General features: G+C 36.2%; 2 protein-coding genes across 4 annotated transcripts; one reads left to right on the top strand and one right to left on the bottom strand.

The window, feature by feature from the left end:
* Positions 1-4,067: 4,067 nt before the first annotated feature.
* On the top strand, positions 4,068-10,566 carry LOC126608483 (CDP-diacylglycerol--serine O-phosphatidyltransferase 1-like). Of its 3 annotated transcripts, none has more exons than XM_050276394.1 (14): positions 4,068-4,373; positions 4,482-4,632; positions 6,458-6,647; positions 7,224-7,289; positions 7,380-7,439; positions 7,668-7,758; positions 7,948-8,002; positions 8,278-8,357; positions 8,481-8,597; positions 8,683-8,767; positions 9,280-9,371; positions 9,626-9,879; positions 9,994-10,082; positions 10,186-10,566. In XM_050276394.1, exons 3-14 carry the CDS (start codon positions 6,490-6,492, stop codon positions 10,311-10,313), a joined length of 1,275 nt encoding a protein of 424 aa, XP_050132351.1. In that variant the 5' UTR covers positions 4,068-4,373; positions 4,482-4,632; positions 6,458-6,489; the 3' UTR covers positions 10,314-10,566. The 3 variants fall into 3 exon arrangements, with proteins under 3 accessions (XP_050132351.1, XP_050132352.1, XP_050132350.1); XM_050276395.1 differs by having other exon boundaries at positions 4,068-4,377; XM_050276393.1 differs by having other exon boundaries at positions 4,068-4,632.
* A 367-nt stretch (positions 10,567-10,933) lies between these two features.
* Positions 10,934-13,547, bottom strand: LOC126608484 (palmitoyl-acyl carrier protein thioesterase, chloroplastic-like). Its single transcript, XM_050276396.1, has 6 exons — positions 12,910-13,547; positions 12,676-12,809; positions 12,378-12,491; positions 12,101-12,269; positions 11,919-11,987; positions 10,934-11,768 (listed from the first exon to the last, which is right to left on the bottom strand). Exons 1-6 carry the CDS (start codon positions 13,252-13,254, stop codon positions 11,421-11,423), a joined length of 1,179 nt encoding a protein of 392 aa, XP_050132353.1. The 5' UTR covers positions 13,255-13,547; the 3' UTR covers positions 10,934-11,420.
* Between the last annotated feature and the right edge of the window lie 2,548 nt (positions 13,548-16,095).

The following is a 16,095-nucleotide window of genomic DNA, read 5'->3' as shown; positions in this document are numbered from 1 at the left end:
ATAAAAAAATAGTGTTCTAAAAAATGCCCTAGGCGGTCCTAGGAGGTTTTTTTTTTATCTATTTTTTTATTAATTGCGTGCTTTTTTCTTTTTTGGTTTCATGGTGGTATACTTATGGAAATGGTGTATCTAATTTGCAAATGATGGATTTACTACAAGTTCATTCAATACTTATGGAAATTGTGTACCTAATTTGCATTTTATCATTATTTTATTATCCATGCAAGTATAGTTTTTTTTAGGTGTCAATATGTACTTATTTACAAGATATACAAGAAATTTACCTAAATCCGTCTAAGCCGCCTAGGCACCGTCTAGCCACCTAGGCGCTAGGCGCTAGCCCGCCGCCCGACTAGCGCCTAGCGTTTTTTAGAACCTTGATAAAAAACCAAAAAGGCAGTTTTTTAAGTCTTAAAACTCATCTTGATCTTTTTTTTTTCCTCTCTCTCCTCCCAGTCTCTCATCTCTCTTCCTATCTGCTCTTATTTTTCTCTCTTCTCTCTCCCAATCCTTTCCTCATATACCTCTACATTCTCTGTCTCTCTCGTCTCTCTCACTCCAGATTCTCTCTCTTCATTGTCTCCGTTCTTTTGATCCTCTCTCTTCTCTCTCCATGTCTTTGAAAACAATTTTGAATTTATACCAAATAAGTTTTTTGGTCTTATGAAATATTGGTCTTAACTTAAGAAATGGCCTTCAGAAAAAAATTTGAAAATAATTATTTTTTTTTTGAGGATATTAAATAGGCCCTTAATTACTTGAAACACATGACAAGTGCTTCTTCTTGCAATACTTGAACTTTTGCTAACGGTTTGTGTGTGTGTGAATACTCATAGAAGAGTTAAAAGTGTTTTATGACAATTAACGATACTTTTGACTTTTGAGCGTATTTGTCAGAAAAGAGTTTTAAAATTACTAGAGGTGATTTCTAAATAGAACTCTCAAATGCTTTTACGTGGTAGTATCGAACTGCTCCGGAGCTGTCGAATTCTCACCAAGGCGTCCACTTGAGTCTTCAGGATACAAGCTGTACCAACTTTTTGTACAAAGTACCAACTTGTTTAAACTGATAATGCAGACTTTCTTTGGTCACACGGGCTTCTATTTTTCTTGGTCGTTTCCTGCTTGATTTGATCCCCTTTCATTTTGATAGTCTGATTATTCGATTTGTGAATTCAATTAATCTGAAACGAAGACTTATAATGTTCAGGTTAGAGAATGCATGACGGAAGCTTTGAGTAAAATAAGTAGGAAAAAACCTAGAAAACTTGGAAAGACTTTCAGAAAAAATATAGAGTACTTGAAACCAATACAAGACTTGATACAAAAATGAGCGCTACTGAATTTATGCAGCCGATCTACTTAGTGGATAAAACTTTTGATATTGTTGTTGTCGAGTTGTGTGGCTCATGAGTCATAAGTGCTTTTGCTTTTTCTCATCGATGACTATTTGCAGTGTCGTGCCGGAAGGCCCTTCTCATCATGACATGGACATTGAGAGCAACCCGTGTGTGCTGATTGAATGGCTATGAGTGCACATTTGGTGCTATTCGTCTTATCACTTGTTTTGGTCAAATTTCAACCCAATGTTTTAATTACGTTATAATTGTTTTGATTTAAAGCAATCGATTAAGTTTCATAGCCAGATTAGGTCGTTTACACGTGCAAACGAATCTGAAAATGAGTGGACATTGAGTGCTTGTGGTCTTACACTTTATCACATGTTTTGGTCAAATTGCAATCTAAGTTTTAATTTTTCGTTGTTTTGGATTTGAAGCAATCATATTAAGATTATACACAAGTAAATTAGTAATGCGACCACTAATGTTACAAATGATTCCATTATGAGTGTCATGATAAGTTGATTATATGTCCAAGTGGATCACGCGCTCAGTAAATAAGAACTATTAAAATCAGCATTGTCGATATTTTTATTTACAAGGTACGAATGACAATTTAGTAAATTAATAATATCACAAATGATTCCAAAACAAGCACTATGGTCAATTGAGTACATATGCAGGCGAATCGTATATCGATAAAATAGGAATGGCCATAATCAGTATGATGTTGGATTCCAATATAATCAATCATCAATGTCACAAATGTTTCTTAGAAACATAACGACTATTAGGATCATTTGACTACACGTGCTAGCGGATCATGGATCCACAAAATAGAAACGACCAAAATTAGCGTTGCCAATGTTTTAACTGATAAGATACGAATTCTAATGTAATCAACATCAATGTCATGCATGTTTGCATAACGACTGTTAAGATCAATTGACTACACGTGTAAACGGATTATGACCAGTCATGCTTTCTCAAAATAGTAACGACTAGTGTCACACTCTAATCCCAAGACATGACTAAAAACAAAGCATTAGTACTACATCGTAGTATCCTTTCATTTTATTTTATGGCTGCACCTAACCTTAAGGTTAGACTATCTACAGACCTGATAAAAGGATCAAGCCAGTTGTAGTTCACCATGTTGTTAAACTAAAAAACATAGAGTTCCAGAACCACTCAATAGAACTCAACAATTATGATTCATTACATTCAAGACTACTCAATAAAACCATCAAACCACCAGGATTCCAGACAACTTAATGAAATTCCAAGAATATGGTGCTTCGGACAAACTCAAAAAAATCATGCACGAAGTAGGATTCCAAGCTGACATTGCCATGTTTATGTTGACAAGACAAATTCCCATTGATTAGAATTAGTCTAAACTGTAACAGATAAATGATATAGTTCAAATAATTGGTCTCTTCAAACGTAATCGATATAGAGAATTCAACCTCGAACACAATGATACATTCTCTTAAACTGATGTAGGCCATGGACCCACGTCATTATTATATTAAACAAGTGGCAGCTGGAATTTAAGTATTATAATTAATATGTGCATTTTTTGAGCTACGATGCATGTATGGTTCTTTAAATATATGGCTTATGATTATCTAAAATCTTTTAGTCTTGGTTTGGTACTGTGATGATTTTGAAAAAAACTAGTATAAAAAAAGCTGCCATCTTTTTTGTGTTTGGTAAACATTTAGCTTCAGTATTTTTTCACAGTTTTAGGTGAAAAAAGCCAAAAACAGGAAGTTGCAAAACCCAGCTTTGAAAAACCGGTTTTTTTTTTTTTTTTTCCACATTTGTTTTACATAAAAGTTTACTACACACTATAATACAGTTTTTTTTTTCAAAAGCACTTTTACAAAAAAGTTTATCAAACACTCAACTACTTTATTTCACAGCTGCTTATTCTTACAGCACAGCAGAAGCAGTTTTTTTGCAAAGCACAGCAATACCAAATCAGCCCTTAGTTTTCTAGGAGTTATATTGTAAGTCTTTATTTCATTTGTCTTCTCATATTTCTCACTAAAAGTTGTAAGCCTATAAATACTCGTAGTTGTAAGGCATAAAAGGAGTGGAAGTTTTTGGAATTATCATATTAATATTTGAGTTGTAAACTTGTTTTTAAGTGTCTTTCTCTTGTGAGATTGTTCTTTTTTGTTCTTTTAGGTGTCTACGTCATAGGCTAGTACTAAAAACGAAGTTCTTAAGATTTTCTGATCTCTTCTAGCACTAAGAGATAGTAGACCCTACTTACTTATTCTTTTAAGAACAATTAATAAAAATGACTTGAAAACTTTGAGTTTTAACGATAAGAACAAAATAAAAAGTAAACTGAATAATATAAAAATTGACTTTTTAATGTAAAAATGTGATTTTTCGTTAAAATGAACAATACCATAAACTTTTCGTTAAAGTTTCCATTATTTTACCTATCATTTCATTTTTATTTTCCCACCACATTGCATCCTTTGCATCATAAACTAAAAGGTTACCATCATATACTAACATCTAAAATAAAATCAAAGGGAGTCGAATTTAAAAAGGCAAGCATGATGAAAAACATTGGAAAAAAAAAGGAATCAATGGATCATCAATGATAATATACCGCAATTAAAGAAGATCCCCAGGGGTACTTTCGGCATAAAGCATCGTTTTTCTTGCCTATTTAATTGTTGCATCAGGCATCTCTCTCAGGTTCTCAGTTCTCAATCCAACCACATCTGAAAAAACACAAAAACATCTTCAAAATCTCTTCCCCTTTTATTTCTCTGCTGACACATCTTCAAATCTCCCTTTGACCGCCGTGCACTGTCTCTCTCTCCCTCTCTCCCTCTCTCTCTCTCCTCTGCAAAATAAATATATAAATACAAATAAATATATATAGTTTGGTTTTCCAGATTTTTTTTTGTTGGGTTTTCTCCCATCATCATCCTTCGCCTTTTCGCCGTTCTTGCAGAGAAAGGCTCTCTACCCGTGTTGTGAGATAAAGAAGAGAGAGAGAGAGTTAGTGATCCTTTTCTTATTTCACTTTTGGTTCTCTCTGCACTGCAAAAGCTTCACACATCGTGGATTGGATTGATTAAATACACATCTTTTTCTGTTTAAGTGCAGCACTTATATCCCTCTTCATAATTTGACTCCCTCTCTCTTCCTATCTGCGCACGCCCTATCTGTTTTGTTCAAAGTTCCAAAAAGCTCTGATCCGACGGCCACGATCTTCTCGTCATCCATTCGTACGGCAACTTCCTCTTTATTTCTCTACGTAAGTATTTCTCCCTCATCAAATACATAGCCTTATTGACCAACCTTTCTCTCTCTTCACTCTTTCTACGCTGATATACGTACTTGGGTATTTTTATATCACTATATATGCACGCTTTCTGTATTCTTTTCATTTGTTTACTGTTGTATCTTCATAAATCTTATGTTTTTGTTTCTTCTTTTTCATTCGAAATTACGAAATTTCATTTCTTGAAAAAAATCCATGTTTTGTTTTTAAAATCTGACACTTAATCTTTGATTAGTTCCAACATGCAGTGATTTAACTTTGGATTATATGACTTGTTAACTGATATGGGGATTCTGGATTTTGGCTACCGATATCTGATTTACTTTTTCTGTTGAAATCTGCTCGGGGGGTATTTGAGTTTCTGCATTTCGTTTGCTAAGTGTGTTTACCGCTTGTTTAGTACATGATCAAAGCAGTGTTTGATAGCTTTTAAAGCCGTAAATTTCGAAAATTGCTTGATGAGTATTTTGCTAGTGTTCTCAGCAGCTAAATTTGATCTTGTATTGCTGGTATACCTTATAAGAGTTTGTTAGATTTCGGTGGTACGGTTTTGGTGAATTATTAATCGTAGTTCGTGTTGTTGAATGTAATCTAATGATCCTTGCACAGTGTGCATAATTGTTAATTCGTTTCAATTCAATGATGTGTAGAACTTCTTTTGCTTTCTGGGTTTGCAAAACTAGGTTAAGAATTTTGAGCATAGATAATAATTATAGGGATTAGGTTTGAGAGTCTTGGACCTTAAGCACACATGGGTTAAGTGTGGGGAAGAATTGTTGATGAACTTGCTTTAGTTTGAAATATTAGATATAAACAGATATGCGCTTTTCCAAATCAAATACCCTCGAAAAGACATTGGGCAAACCAGTCTATAGATGCCTACTCAATTATGTCCAAAACACACCCCTAAAAGTTTGAACTTTATATGGTTTTGTAGGTGGAAGTGGTCTATATACTTGATTAATTGAAGGATTGTTGTATATTTTCCGCTGTGTCTTTGTAAATTTCTATAAAGGAGTGGTAGAATTTTATGTGGGAAATTTTGTGTGGAAGGGGAAAGTTACTTTATAGAGGATGATGCTGGATGTTTGTAGCCTGTAGGACAACCTGCAGGGACTGTACCCTTATGTAGGGCAAGATGCATCACATTGTGCGTGACTAGATTTTCCATTTCTTCGTGAAATCTATGTCCCAAACATATAGGACTCAATGGTTTTGTGGGAATCGAATATCTGCTTTGTAACATTCATAACACTACAAGGAATGGGACCTTTACGGAACGGGACATTATATCTTTCTCTATTGGTCTTTGCTTTAGATTTTATGTTACATCAATGAGTCATCTTGTGTTAGGAGTTAGGACCCAATTTGGGAGGTTGTGGATTCTATATGATACGATCTTTTTAAAGCTGAATTCTTTTCAAGAAAAGAAAACTTGGGGATTGTATGGGAAGTGCTTTTAATTCACTGAAAGCGTTTTTAGAGAAAATGCTTTTGGGTTCCAAAAGCATTTCTTAGGGTTAACTTGCATTTTTACTAAGGATTGGTTTCAAAAACATTTTTCTCTAAAAACGCTTTTAGTCATTTAAAAGCATTTCCCAAATGAGCCCTTAATCTTTATAAAGCTGAGGTATTGTGGTGATACTGTGATAGCATATGTGTCTAAAACTACCACTTGCATATCTGGTATAAGTGGGTCATGAATAATGTACTTTTCATAGCATTTTGAAAAGCTTGTGTTTATTTATACGTATCATGCAAAAATAATAACCTTAACAATGTTATCTATTATTTGTAGTGAACAAGTAGGCATCCTTGTACTCAAGGCTGATGGAGCCTAATGGTCATAGGAGAGTAAGGAGAAAGGATGTCCTAGAAAATGGTGACATGAGTCAGTCAAATTCAGGTGATGAGCTGGATCCATGGACTGCATGGGCTTACAAACCTCGGACCATCTCAATGTTGCTTATTGGCGCATGCTTCCTTATGTGAGTGCTCTTTCCACTAAGTAGATTCTCTAAAAATAGTAGGTTTACAGGTTATTTTCTGGATCACAAACTAAATACTTCTGGTCTTCTGCATTATTTACTACAATCCCTGCCAAAGCTATTGGGGCATCAGATGGTTTTGGGCAAGTAATATTCTCATGGATTTTATTTTCTTCTTCTTACAGTTGTCATATAGAAGTAGTTGAGTTGTTAGATTTCAAGCTTATGTGATTGCATTAGCATGTCAAATTGTCTACCACCGACATAGGTGATGCAATGGTGCTTTTAGGTCCCTCTATTAGGCTTACAGAATTTATTTTCCAATTGTAAATGGCATTATTAGGTTTTGTAGTCTCTTTTTAAGGTTTAACAGTGTATCTCTCTAATCATTTGATGAATTTCCGTTCATGCAATTATAGTGACTGTTACAAATTAGCATGCCTTACCCACCACATCCCAGGCCTTAGGTCTCCTTTTATACTCGACTGGTCATTGTTGAAGAAATTGTGAGCTGTGTTTGTATTAAACAATTGGTTAATACATTTTCTTAGCTTGTTGTCTGTTTAAATGTACCAGTTGGGTAAGTGGATCCCTAGACCCAGAAAGCAGTGCATCTGGAGATGTTGTTACATCTGTAAAAAGGTTAGTTCTTATTTGTTAAATTTGGTGATTAGTTTGACAGTATACTCTTATTTGCCTTTTACAAATACCATGCTGACTCTTTTCCTGCAGGGGTATATGGGCGATGATTGCAGTTTTTCTTGCTTATTGCTTGCTGCAAGCCCCATCTACGTAAGTTCTTGGATTGAGCTAGTTGTATATTTTTTATGGTAAAAAAATGTTTCTGCTAATATTTTACTGGATGGTTGTTTTGGTAACGAGTGGGATTAAAAATTTTTGATTGGTTTTACTTTTCCCTGTTCGTTTTTCCTATATGAAAGTACTTCTTTTGCTACTAGTATTCACAGTAGTAATCGGGTGAGAAATTGTTAGCTTTATGTTCTATTATGTTTCATACAGGGTGCTTATCAGACCCCATCCAGCAATTTGGCGCTTGGTTCATGGAATGGCTGTTGTTTACCTTGTTTCTCTCACATTTTTGCTTTTCCAGGTCAGTTTTTGGCTTTATTATTATCATGGTTTTTATTTTTATAGTATTATAATGAGATTTTTCTTTGTCGGTTCAGTGTATACATGCATGTATGTTGGTATAGGCAAGTATAAAACCTGAAAGTCTGTTTGTTGGAAGTTCTAATGTCTTCAGTATTGTGATAGTTAATTTTGGTTTCTCACTTTACAGAAGCGTGATGATGCTCGGCAGTTTATGAAGTTTCTCCATCCAGATCTTGGTGTTGGTAATGCAATTATTATTTTTTCTTTCAAATCTATTAATGTGGAACTTTAGCTGATAAGTTTCTAACGTAACCTTTCTTATCTTACTATGGGTCACACAATTCCTTGTTATAAATTTTTAATATGGCGTTTTAGCTGATAAGGGATGATTTATCATTCAATTTGTTATGCGTATGAGATTTGTAAAGCATTTTATACTCAAATTATTTGGGATGCCTTAGGTAGGCTGCATAATCAAGGTATTCATCTGTTGTTTGTATTTCTTGATTTCATACAGAACTTCCAGAAAAATCTTATGGTGCCGATTGTCGCATATATTTGCCTGAAAATCCTACTAGCAGGTTTAAGAATGTTTATGTATGATTTCTTCTTTCACGCCATCCATTTTAATTGTTTCTCATGTATCGTTATGTTCTCAATCTACATTAATACAGTATCAGGGTCTGAATCTTATAATATCTCTTTCTCCTTTCTCCCCAGGAAACTCTTTTTGATGAATTTGTTGTGGCTCATATAGTTGGATGGTGGGGAAAGGCTATATTGATCCGTAATCAGCCCCTTCTGTGGGTGCTTTCAATCGGATTTGAGTTGATGGAGGTTAGATTCTTGACCCTCTACCTAATTCTATGTACACTCAAGTGGTTGACTTGATATTAATCGAAAGCTTATTTGGCACGTTCAGTTTACCTTCCGCCATATGTTACCAAACTTCAATGAATGCTGGTGGGATAGTATCATTCTTGACATTTTGATCTGCAACTGGTTTGGTGAGAATTCTCTTACATTATTTTGAGCTTCTCTTAGCATAATATCTTGCATATCTTAGCGAAGGAGTTCTGTTATTTGTCCCATTTTCTGTCGTTTATTTAACTTTTTGGTTTATTAGCAAATAAAAGTTCAGTTTTTATTTTTATTAAAAACATTGGGGCTACGGCTGTGGTGCATGGGATGTATCTTGGTCAGTTCCCTAGTAGTATACTGAAACTTTTGCTTACTCTTGAGACTGTTCTTCGGATTCAAATAGATTGACTCACTTGACTAAAATCTTTTTGATTTTCCATTTGTCAGTTGATCATAATCTCCGTTTATTATTCGATTTGCTAAGAACTTTAAGACCACCAGTTGCTTATTATGCAAAAACTGGCACGATGAGATCTTGTATTTGCAGTAATCATTTGCCAAATCTACCATCGTTTTTGCAATAAAGTTTGTAGTTAAAAGTCAATATCTAGAGATTATTGTTGTGGCCTCCTGAGTTTTCTGTTTGGATACTTTGCAGGTATCTGGGCAGGAATGCATACGGTCAGGTACTTTGATGGAAAAACATACAAGTGGGTTGGTCTGAGCCGTCAGCCAAATATTATTGGAAAAGTATGTTTTGGGTTTCAGTTACACATTTTGGTTGAACCATGATTGCATTATTTTTGCTAATTGGCTTGTGGAATTTTTTAACTGAAACAGTTATAATAAATTGGAAGTAATCATATAACGTGGGCAAATTTCTTTAGCTACTGCAATTATAATAAATAGTTAGTGTGGTTTCGACATTGTTATTTGCAATTGGTTTTCTGTACATAGTTACTCGCAATATGTGATTTTGGGAGATGCAATCTGTATGGTTTCAGGTCAAACGAACACTGGGGCAGTTTACACCGGCTCAGTGGGACAAGGACGAGTGGCATCCCTTGCTTGATCCATGGCGTTTCATTCAAGTCCTCACTCTTTGCATTATATTCATGACTGTAGAGCTTAATACATTCTTTCTTAAGTTCTGTCTATGGATTCCTCCCCGGAACCCCTTGATCGTTTATAGGTTAATCCTGTGGTGGCTAATTGCAATTCCGACAATTCGCGAGTACAATTCATACCTTCAAGATCGGTACTCTCTCTCTCTCTCTCTCACACACACACACACCCCCCACATTTCATCAGAAACTATTTGCAATGATGTAGTTTACGGCTTACTCTTTTTGCTCCACTACCGTATTTGCAGTAAACCAGTGAAGAAAGTAGGGGCATTTTGTTGGCTTTCTGTAGCTATTTGCATTATTGAACTTCTCATTTGCATCAAGTTTGGACATGGTATGCACTTCTTTTCTTCGGGTTCCTTGGTTTTGTGAAATTTCTCCGTCCATTGATTGACAGATGCTAATTTACTTGATTTGTTTGTATTGCTTTTGATCAGGATTATATCCTAAACCAATGCCATTATGGCTGGTAACGTTTTGGGCATCCGCCGGAGCGGCCCTCGTGATTTTTTTGATAATCTGGTCATGGCAACTGCATCAAAGTTTACGGCGAAAGAGGCAATGAATTTACAATTGTGTACATCATTCTTTGATTTGCTTCGTCGTCTCAAAGGGTTTCGATGTCGATGCGTGCTGTAAATATTTTATCAGCTTTTTATTAAATTTGTACATCCATCCTGATTTTCTTATAGATTAGTGGATCACAGTTCCTTGAGTAGAGAATATTCATTCTTTTCTTGCAAGGCAGCTGGTGAAATTACTGGTTTGCCCCCATTACTGGCAGATTTTTAAGAGGATGAGCCTTGTTTAGTTTTTTATTTGTTATTTTTAATTTTTAAGGGTTAAATTTTTTTTTTTTGACAAAAGCGTTAGGGTTAAATGTTAAGGGAAGGGAAATCGGTGGTGATCGGATCTGCATCAAGGAGCATAATTATTATTACTTTCCAACTTTCCGTCATTGTGGTAAAGCGCCACCTGCAGTTAAAAATTTGTTAGTTGCATGAATATTTCATCTATGTAATAATGTACCAAATGAGTCATGGCAAACAGCTGAGTCAAATTTCATTGATAGTATAGAATTTGTCAATCCGCTTTGCTCGTTCAGATATGTGGAAATGTTCGTGGAGAGAAAAACTTGTGTGCAGGTGTACCGATTGTAAAGCACGTCTCGCAAAATGTGATATCTATATTTCGTACTACATGATTCCTTATTGTAGTTTCTCTCGAGTGGAAGTTAAAACGAGTAAAATTATGTTATGTAAACAATTTTAGTGATGAATTTACTATTATTCTTTACAAATAGTATTACGACAACGGCTGTACAAATTACAGACCCAAATGAAATGACTTCTTTTAATCAAAATCCCTGTACCCTTTACCCTCTTAGGCTTAAAGTTCACTTTCTTACTTTCATGACCACACATTAGACTTATTTTCACACAATATAGAATCCATGATGCTTCTTGTTTTTGGTTACCCTATTTTCGGAGACTCACCATTTACACGTCTAGCTCGTTTATTAGGATCTTTAGTCAGCTTCGATGAAGCTAGCAAGATCCGAAACAATGAAGGATCCTGGGGCTTAGACCTAATCCACAACATGCCCTTTACTATTCAGGCCGTCCCATTTCTTAGAGGACAAGCTTGTAAGCTTCTTTTTAATGCAATTTTTCTACATAGAAGCAAATGGGGAGGGCTCTGGTTTTTTCTTCCAAAAAGTCTGTCCCCGAACAATCTCTTCATCTTTATGGTTCCCAGTTGTTTGGAGGAGATGTGTATATCTCAATGGCTGCTTCTCAAAGGAGCCCAAAAACACGCTGTTCTCAAGAATCCCAGCTCCCAGAGAAAATCCATTCAGTAGACTTGTGTCATGATTCTCTTGTTTTAGTCCCTCTATCAACATTCCATCTTTGTCTGGATCGCAGAGCGATTGAACAATATCTGAACTTCCACACTCCTTTCTGTATTCTAGTGTGATTCCAGTCAGTTGGTGAGACTCCAAAATATTGTCAGGAATCGTCTATCGAAAACATAGATTAAATTGGTCAATTAAGAGTTAATTATGGTAAAAAGAAACTTAAGTGACCGTTTAGAACTACTTCCGAGATTTTAACCCTTTCAGAAGGCTTGCCAAACATGCTTTTAACGAGGGGAGATAGATTTTATTTACCTCAAGCATCCATCGTACGTACTTGACATTGTTGACATGCTGGTTCATGTCCAAATCACTTCTCTTGGGCTACAAGTAATAAGAAAATTGCATATTCAGCATATGCTTAATTCTCGCAAGTCTTAACTGTATACATGGATGTAGCTCTGAGACATGGGAGTAATTTGGACACGAAATGTTACCTTCAAATCGTTGTTGACATACTTAGCGTTGTTGTCCAACTTTACGATTTTCTCAGGGACATCGCCTGGGATTGCCTGCTTCTCTATGAACCAAGGTGCAATCTCACCCCTCACTCCCTCTGGCATTTTCGAAAGGCGCCTAGTTTTCTGGTTCATCATCACCCAGGTGCTGTTCCATGTTTTATTACAACCATGGTTAATCAATGACAAGACTGAAACAAATCATTCATGAGGAGATCATGAAAGTGATTGGAAGTTTGAAGAAATCATACAATACCTGGTCGCACGAGCGAAAATATGGCCCGTAGCTTGGCTTCGGATCAACCAGTCTCGCTTCATACCATTCTTCCCTGATGCTTGAACCCAAGTGTCGATTTCCAGTACCTCCCCCCTGCAGGATGTGATTGTCACATTTTTTTTAATTTAAAAACTGTTCAATGCTACAAAGAGTCCTACTACCTAGCTTTAAAATTTATAGAAAAAAGAGAACAACTCCATGTTCGAGTCCCCTCTCTGAGGTTTAAATTGGACTAGAATATCGCTCGATCACAATGAAAACCGATGATTGGACTTACCAGATTGGATACTGGTCAACTTGAACTTGCATTCTTGAAACAACCCAAATAAGATCATTTTTCATCATTTCATGTGTTGCTCCAAATCCATCACTCAGGAGTCCAGACATCCAAACATGATTCAATGCCGTCTCCTGCATCATACCCAAAAAAATTCAGTATTTTCGAGTTCTGAAACAACGTAACACAATCATCACATGTAAGAAAAACAGCTTTCTTAATTAACTTTATCACCTGAAGCAGATTGAGGATGCTCTCAAGTGTGGCAGTTTTATCCGGGCCGACCTCATAGGACCTAATGACAACCCTCTGCCTGTACCCCACGCCGCCTTCGATGCTAAACGCTTGTCGGAAATGATCAACGGACTGCTTGGTTGTCGGAATGTTCTGTCGAGCCTGCTGCTGAGTCACGAAGTCATTTCTGGTTGCCACACCAGCTGCCATATCAACTTTGGTTGCGGTTTTCGTGGAAGTTCCATTGATCTTGATGCTGCTCAGCTTTTGCTTATTGGAGTCGTGGCTATCTCTGCTGGAAGAACACCTCACAGGGAAATAGGTAAGATAAGAGATGGTGGCCATGGCATAAAACCTTTTTTCTGGGGGGTATTTTTTTTTTTTTTGTTTTTTTTTTTTTTTTTGTTTTAGTTAGAAGAAAGGTTGAAATTTGGAAATGGGGAAGGAGATGGTTAAATAGTTGTTTCTGGACGGAAAAAGTTAGGAAATTTGAGAGGACAAAAGAGGAAGGAGTTGTATATCTCAAAGAATTGCCTTGTGTGTGTTGAAGGTTAAGTTTTTGGTGCTCTAAATTTTTGAGTTGTGACAACATAGGTTTAATCGATCTCAAAAAGCAGACAAAAGGGCTAGTGTATAGGTTTTTGTCGCATATTTTTCTTTTGTTTTTGTCATGTTTTGGAAGAGAAATGCCAATACAAAGTGCACATGATTGGTTGGTCTAGCGGTGTTTGGGTTTTACTTAGTTGAAGAGGGTGTTTCAAGTTTAACTCACGCAAATGCGATGATGATATCATATGTTGAAAGATTGAAGGATCGTGCATGTGCTCAAAAGAAGTTGGGTTACTTCTAGTACTATTAATTAGTTTTATGATGAAACTTCAACTTCTTTTTTATTTATGTATATAGTGAGTTCGTCTCCATTTGAGAGTGCTTTTGCAAGCACTAAAAGTGTTTTTTGACAAAAAAAAAAAATGCTTCACGAGCATGTTTCTTCATGATGAACTTCCAAATGCTTTTCTAGAAAGCACTTGCAGATTTTTTTACGTATTTGCAATAAAAACGCTTTTAGCTGAAATACACCATTTTTTTCAGAGAAGTTAAAGTTTGTCTTTTTGGTCATATACGTATCGTTCGTGTTAACAAAAATGCAAAATACAAAGCGAGGTGGATGTGGCGGTTTTAAGGCATGGCAGCAGCGTGAGGACCGTAGTAATGTACGATTTGACGCTCGTAGTCTCCGATTAAGCACGGTTTGAATTTAATGCATGATTGGATTAATACAAACAAACAATTCATTCCAAACCATTCCGTAGGAAAAGGACATCTGGGGGAACCGATTGGCTGTTGGATATAGAAAACCCAAACTCTTCCTTCTCTCCAAGACTTGCCTCCCTTGATTTGATTTTGATTCTTGCTTTTGAAGGTTACCTTTGTTTTTTGTACACTTCAAGGCAGAAAGTAAAATTGATGTTATGGGATGTTTCACAGTTAAAAGTTATCGCAAAGTGATCTCCACACGTCTTTTTTTCCCGTCTCAGTTTGTTCGCTTTGAGCATGCTAGCAAAAATTTTATCTCAGCTATTAAGCTCAATATACGTCTTTGCATGGAGATGTAACGTACCGATTAACCTACAAGTGTCATTTCACAAGCTCACACAACCCTTGTTATTACTTCACTTTTTGTGAAATAAAACAATTGCATATTGACCAGAAGAAAAATAAAAATAAAACAATTGCATATGTTTAGTACAAAGCTGTGCCTTGAGTTGTTGTAGGAGGTGAATTCTGGTGAATAAATTTACATTTACCATTCTAAATTTACATCCGATGAAAGAGAATAAAATCACAATCAAGCCTTATCTCACTAAGTGGGGTTGGCTGTGTGAATTTTAGAATACCGTTGCGCCAAATTTTTCGTTAGCTCTAAATACTACATATCTTTTATTACAGTTAAGAGTCTTTCTAGGTCTTCTGTTATCCAATGAAAAAGAAATCCACAATGCTGCTGTAATACAGAAAACTAACACAAGATGAGCAGTGCATAATTTTTTACTGCCTCAAGAAGTTGATTCTTGGGGTCCACCGTCCACGTATTCCTCAATGCCAAGTTACAGTGTGAACTCAAACTCTTATCAGTATTTTTCTGCGGAAAAGAATCATCTTTGGATCTCTTCTACCTAGTTCTCCTCATCAAACAATTGAGCTCTTGAAATTTGATTCAACGGTTAAAAACAGGGGCCCACTCTAAAAGTTATAAGAACTTTAGCCGTTGGATCAAATTCCAAAAGTCCGTATTGTTTGATGAGGAAAATTAGGTGGAAAGGATCCGGAGAAGATCCCTTTCGTTTTTCTGCATCTAAGTTCTGGAAAAATTCTAACACGTCGGTGTCATTCAACGCCGGGATTTCAACATCAGCAAAGTTGGGAAATTGCTCTGTTTCTTTACGCCCAAGCAAAGTTTGACTTGCAACGATGACGGCGTCGCCGTGAGTTAGTGAACAGGCAAGAGTTAGGGAGATGAGGTTGGGGATGCCTTGCATACGAAGGGAACAAACAAGCAAAGCCAAAGGGAGAATTAAAGAATGTGTCCATCAAACATAATGAGACAAGCAGTAGACTCGATTAGTAAAACTAAGCACGACCGATGTTTACCATGTCGATTATGCAATTGTTTTCCCTTGGTCTGATTATGCTAAGCATGGGGTTGAACGAATGTTTGGACTTTTAGACATGTTGCTCTTCGAGATTAAGTGCGTAATTAATTACTAATTACCATATAAACAACATTCTTCTGCCCCACATTGCTAACAAGTGGGTTCATCAGAAAGAACAAAAGAGGCGATTATAAATTAGAAGTGAATGTGTGCAAGTGAGACTCTTTGACTTCCTTGGCCAACATCCACAGATAAATTTTCTTTCAGTCACCTCACACGCACCTCATGCAGCAACCGAGGAGATGCAGATCAACACGAATCCTGTCTTCATTTCTGCCCAGAAGGGTAACGAATGTAGTGGCTGTTATGTTTCAAGTTGAAGTTCTACTTGACACATTTTACGCCTCTGGAAGTAATTGAAGAGACAGGCAAACGTGAACAATACTGAAACATGCATGTCCTCTGGAAAAAGTCCTTCTGTACTGTTAAAGTTCTTGAATCACAGGAACCTACATTTCATAATGGTTACAGG

The sequence above is a fragment of the Malus sylvestris genome, chromosome 16 (genome assembly GCF_916048215.2).
Source record: "Malus sylvestris chromosome 16, drMalSylv7.2, whole genome shotgun sequence".
Lineage (NCBI taxonomy): Eukaryota > Viridiplantae > Streptophyta > Magnoliopsida > Rosales > Rosaceae > Malus > Malus sylvestris.
This window is presented reverse-complemented; position numbering and strand designations above follow the sequence as displayed.

What these genes read in the sequence shown, in the direction of transcription:
- LOC126608483 (XM_050276394.1), top strand. Translation starts at nt 6,490, where the DNA reads ATGGAGCCTAATGGTCATAGGAGAGTAAGGAGAAAGGATGTCCTAGAA. An exon ending in TCACATTTTTGCTTTTCCAG is followed by an intron (nt 7,759 to 7,947) that starts GTCAGTTTTTGG and finishes CTCACTTTACAG; the next exon opens with AAGCGTGATGATGCTCGGCA. An exon ending in TCGGATTTGAGTTGATGGAG is followed by an intron (nt 8,598 to 8,682) that starts GTTAGATTCTTG and finishes TGGCACGTTCAG; the next exon opens with TTTACCTTCCGCCATATGTT.
- LOC126608484 (XM_050276396.1), bottom strand. Translation starts at nt 13,254, where the DNA reads ATGGCCACCATCTCTTATCTTACCTATTTCCCTGTGAGGTGTTCTTCC. An exon ending in GCATCCTCAATCTGCTTCAG is followed by an intron (nt 12,810 to 12,909) that starts GTGATAAAGTTA and finishes GGTATGATGCAG; the next exon opens with GAGACGGCATTGAATCATGT. An exon ending in GTTGACCAGTATCCAATCTG is followed by an intron (nt 12,492 to 12,675) that starts GTAAGTCCAATC and finishes CACATCCTGCAG; the next exon opens with GGGGGAGGTACTGGAAATCG.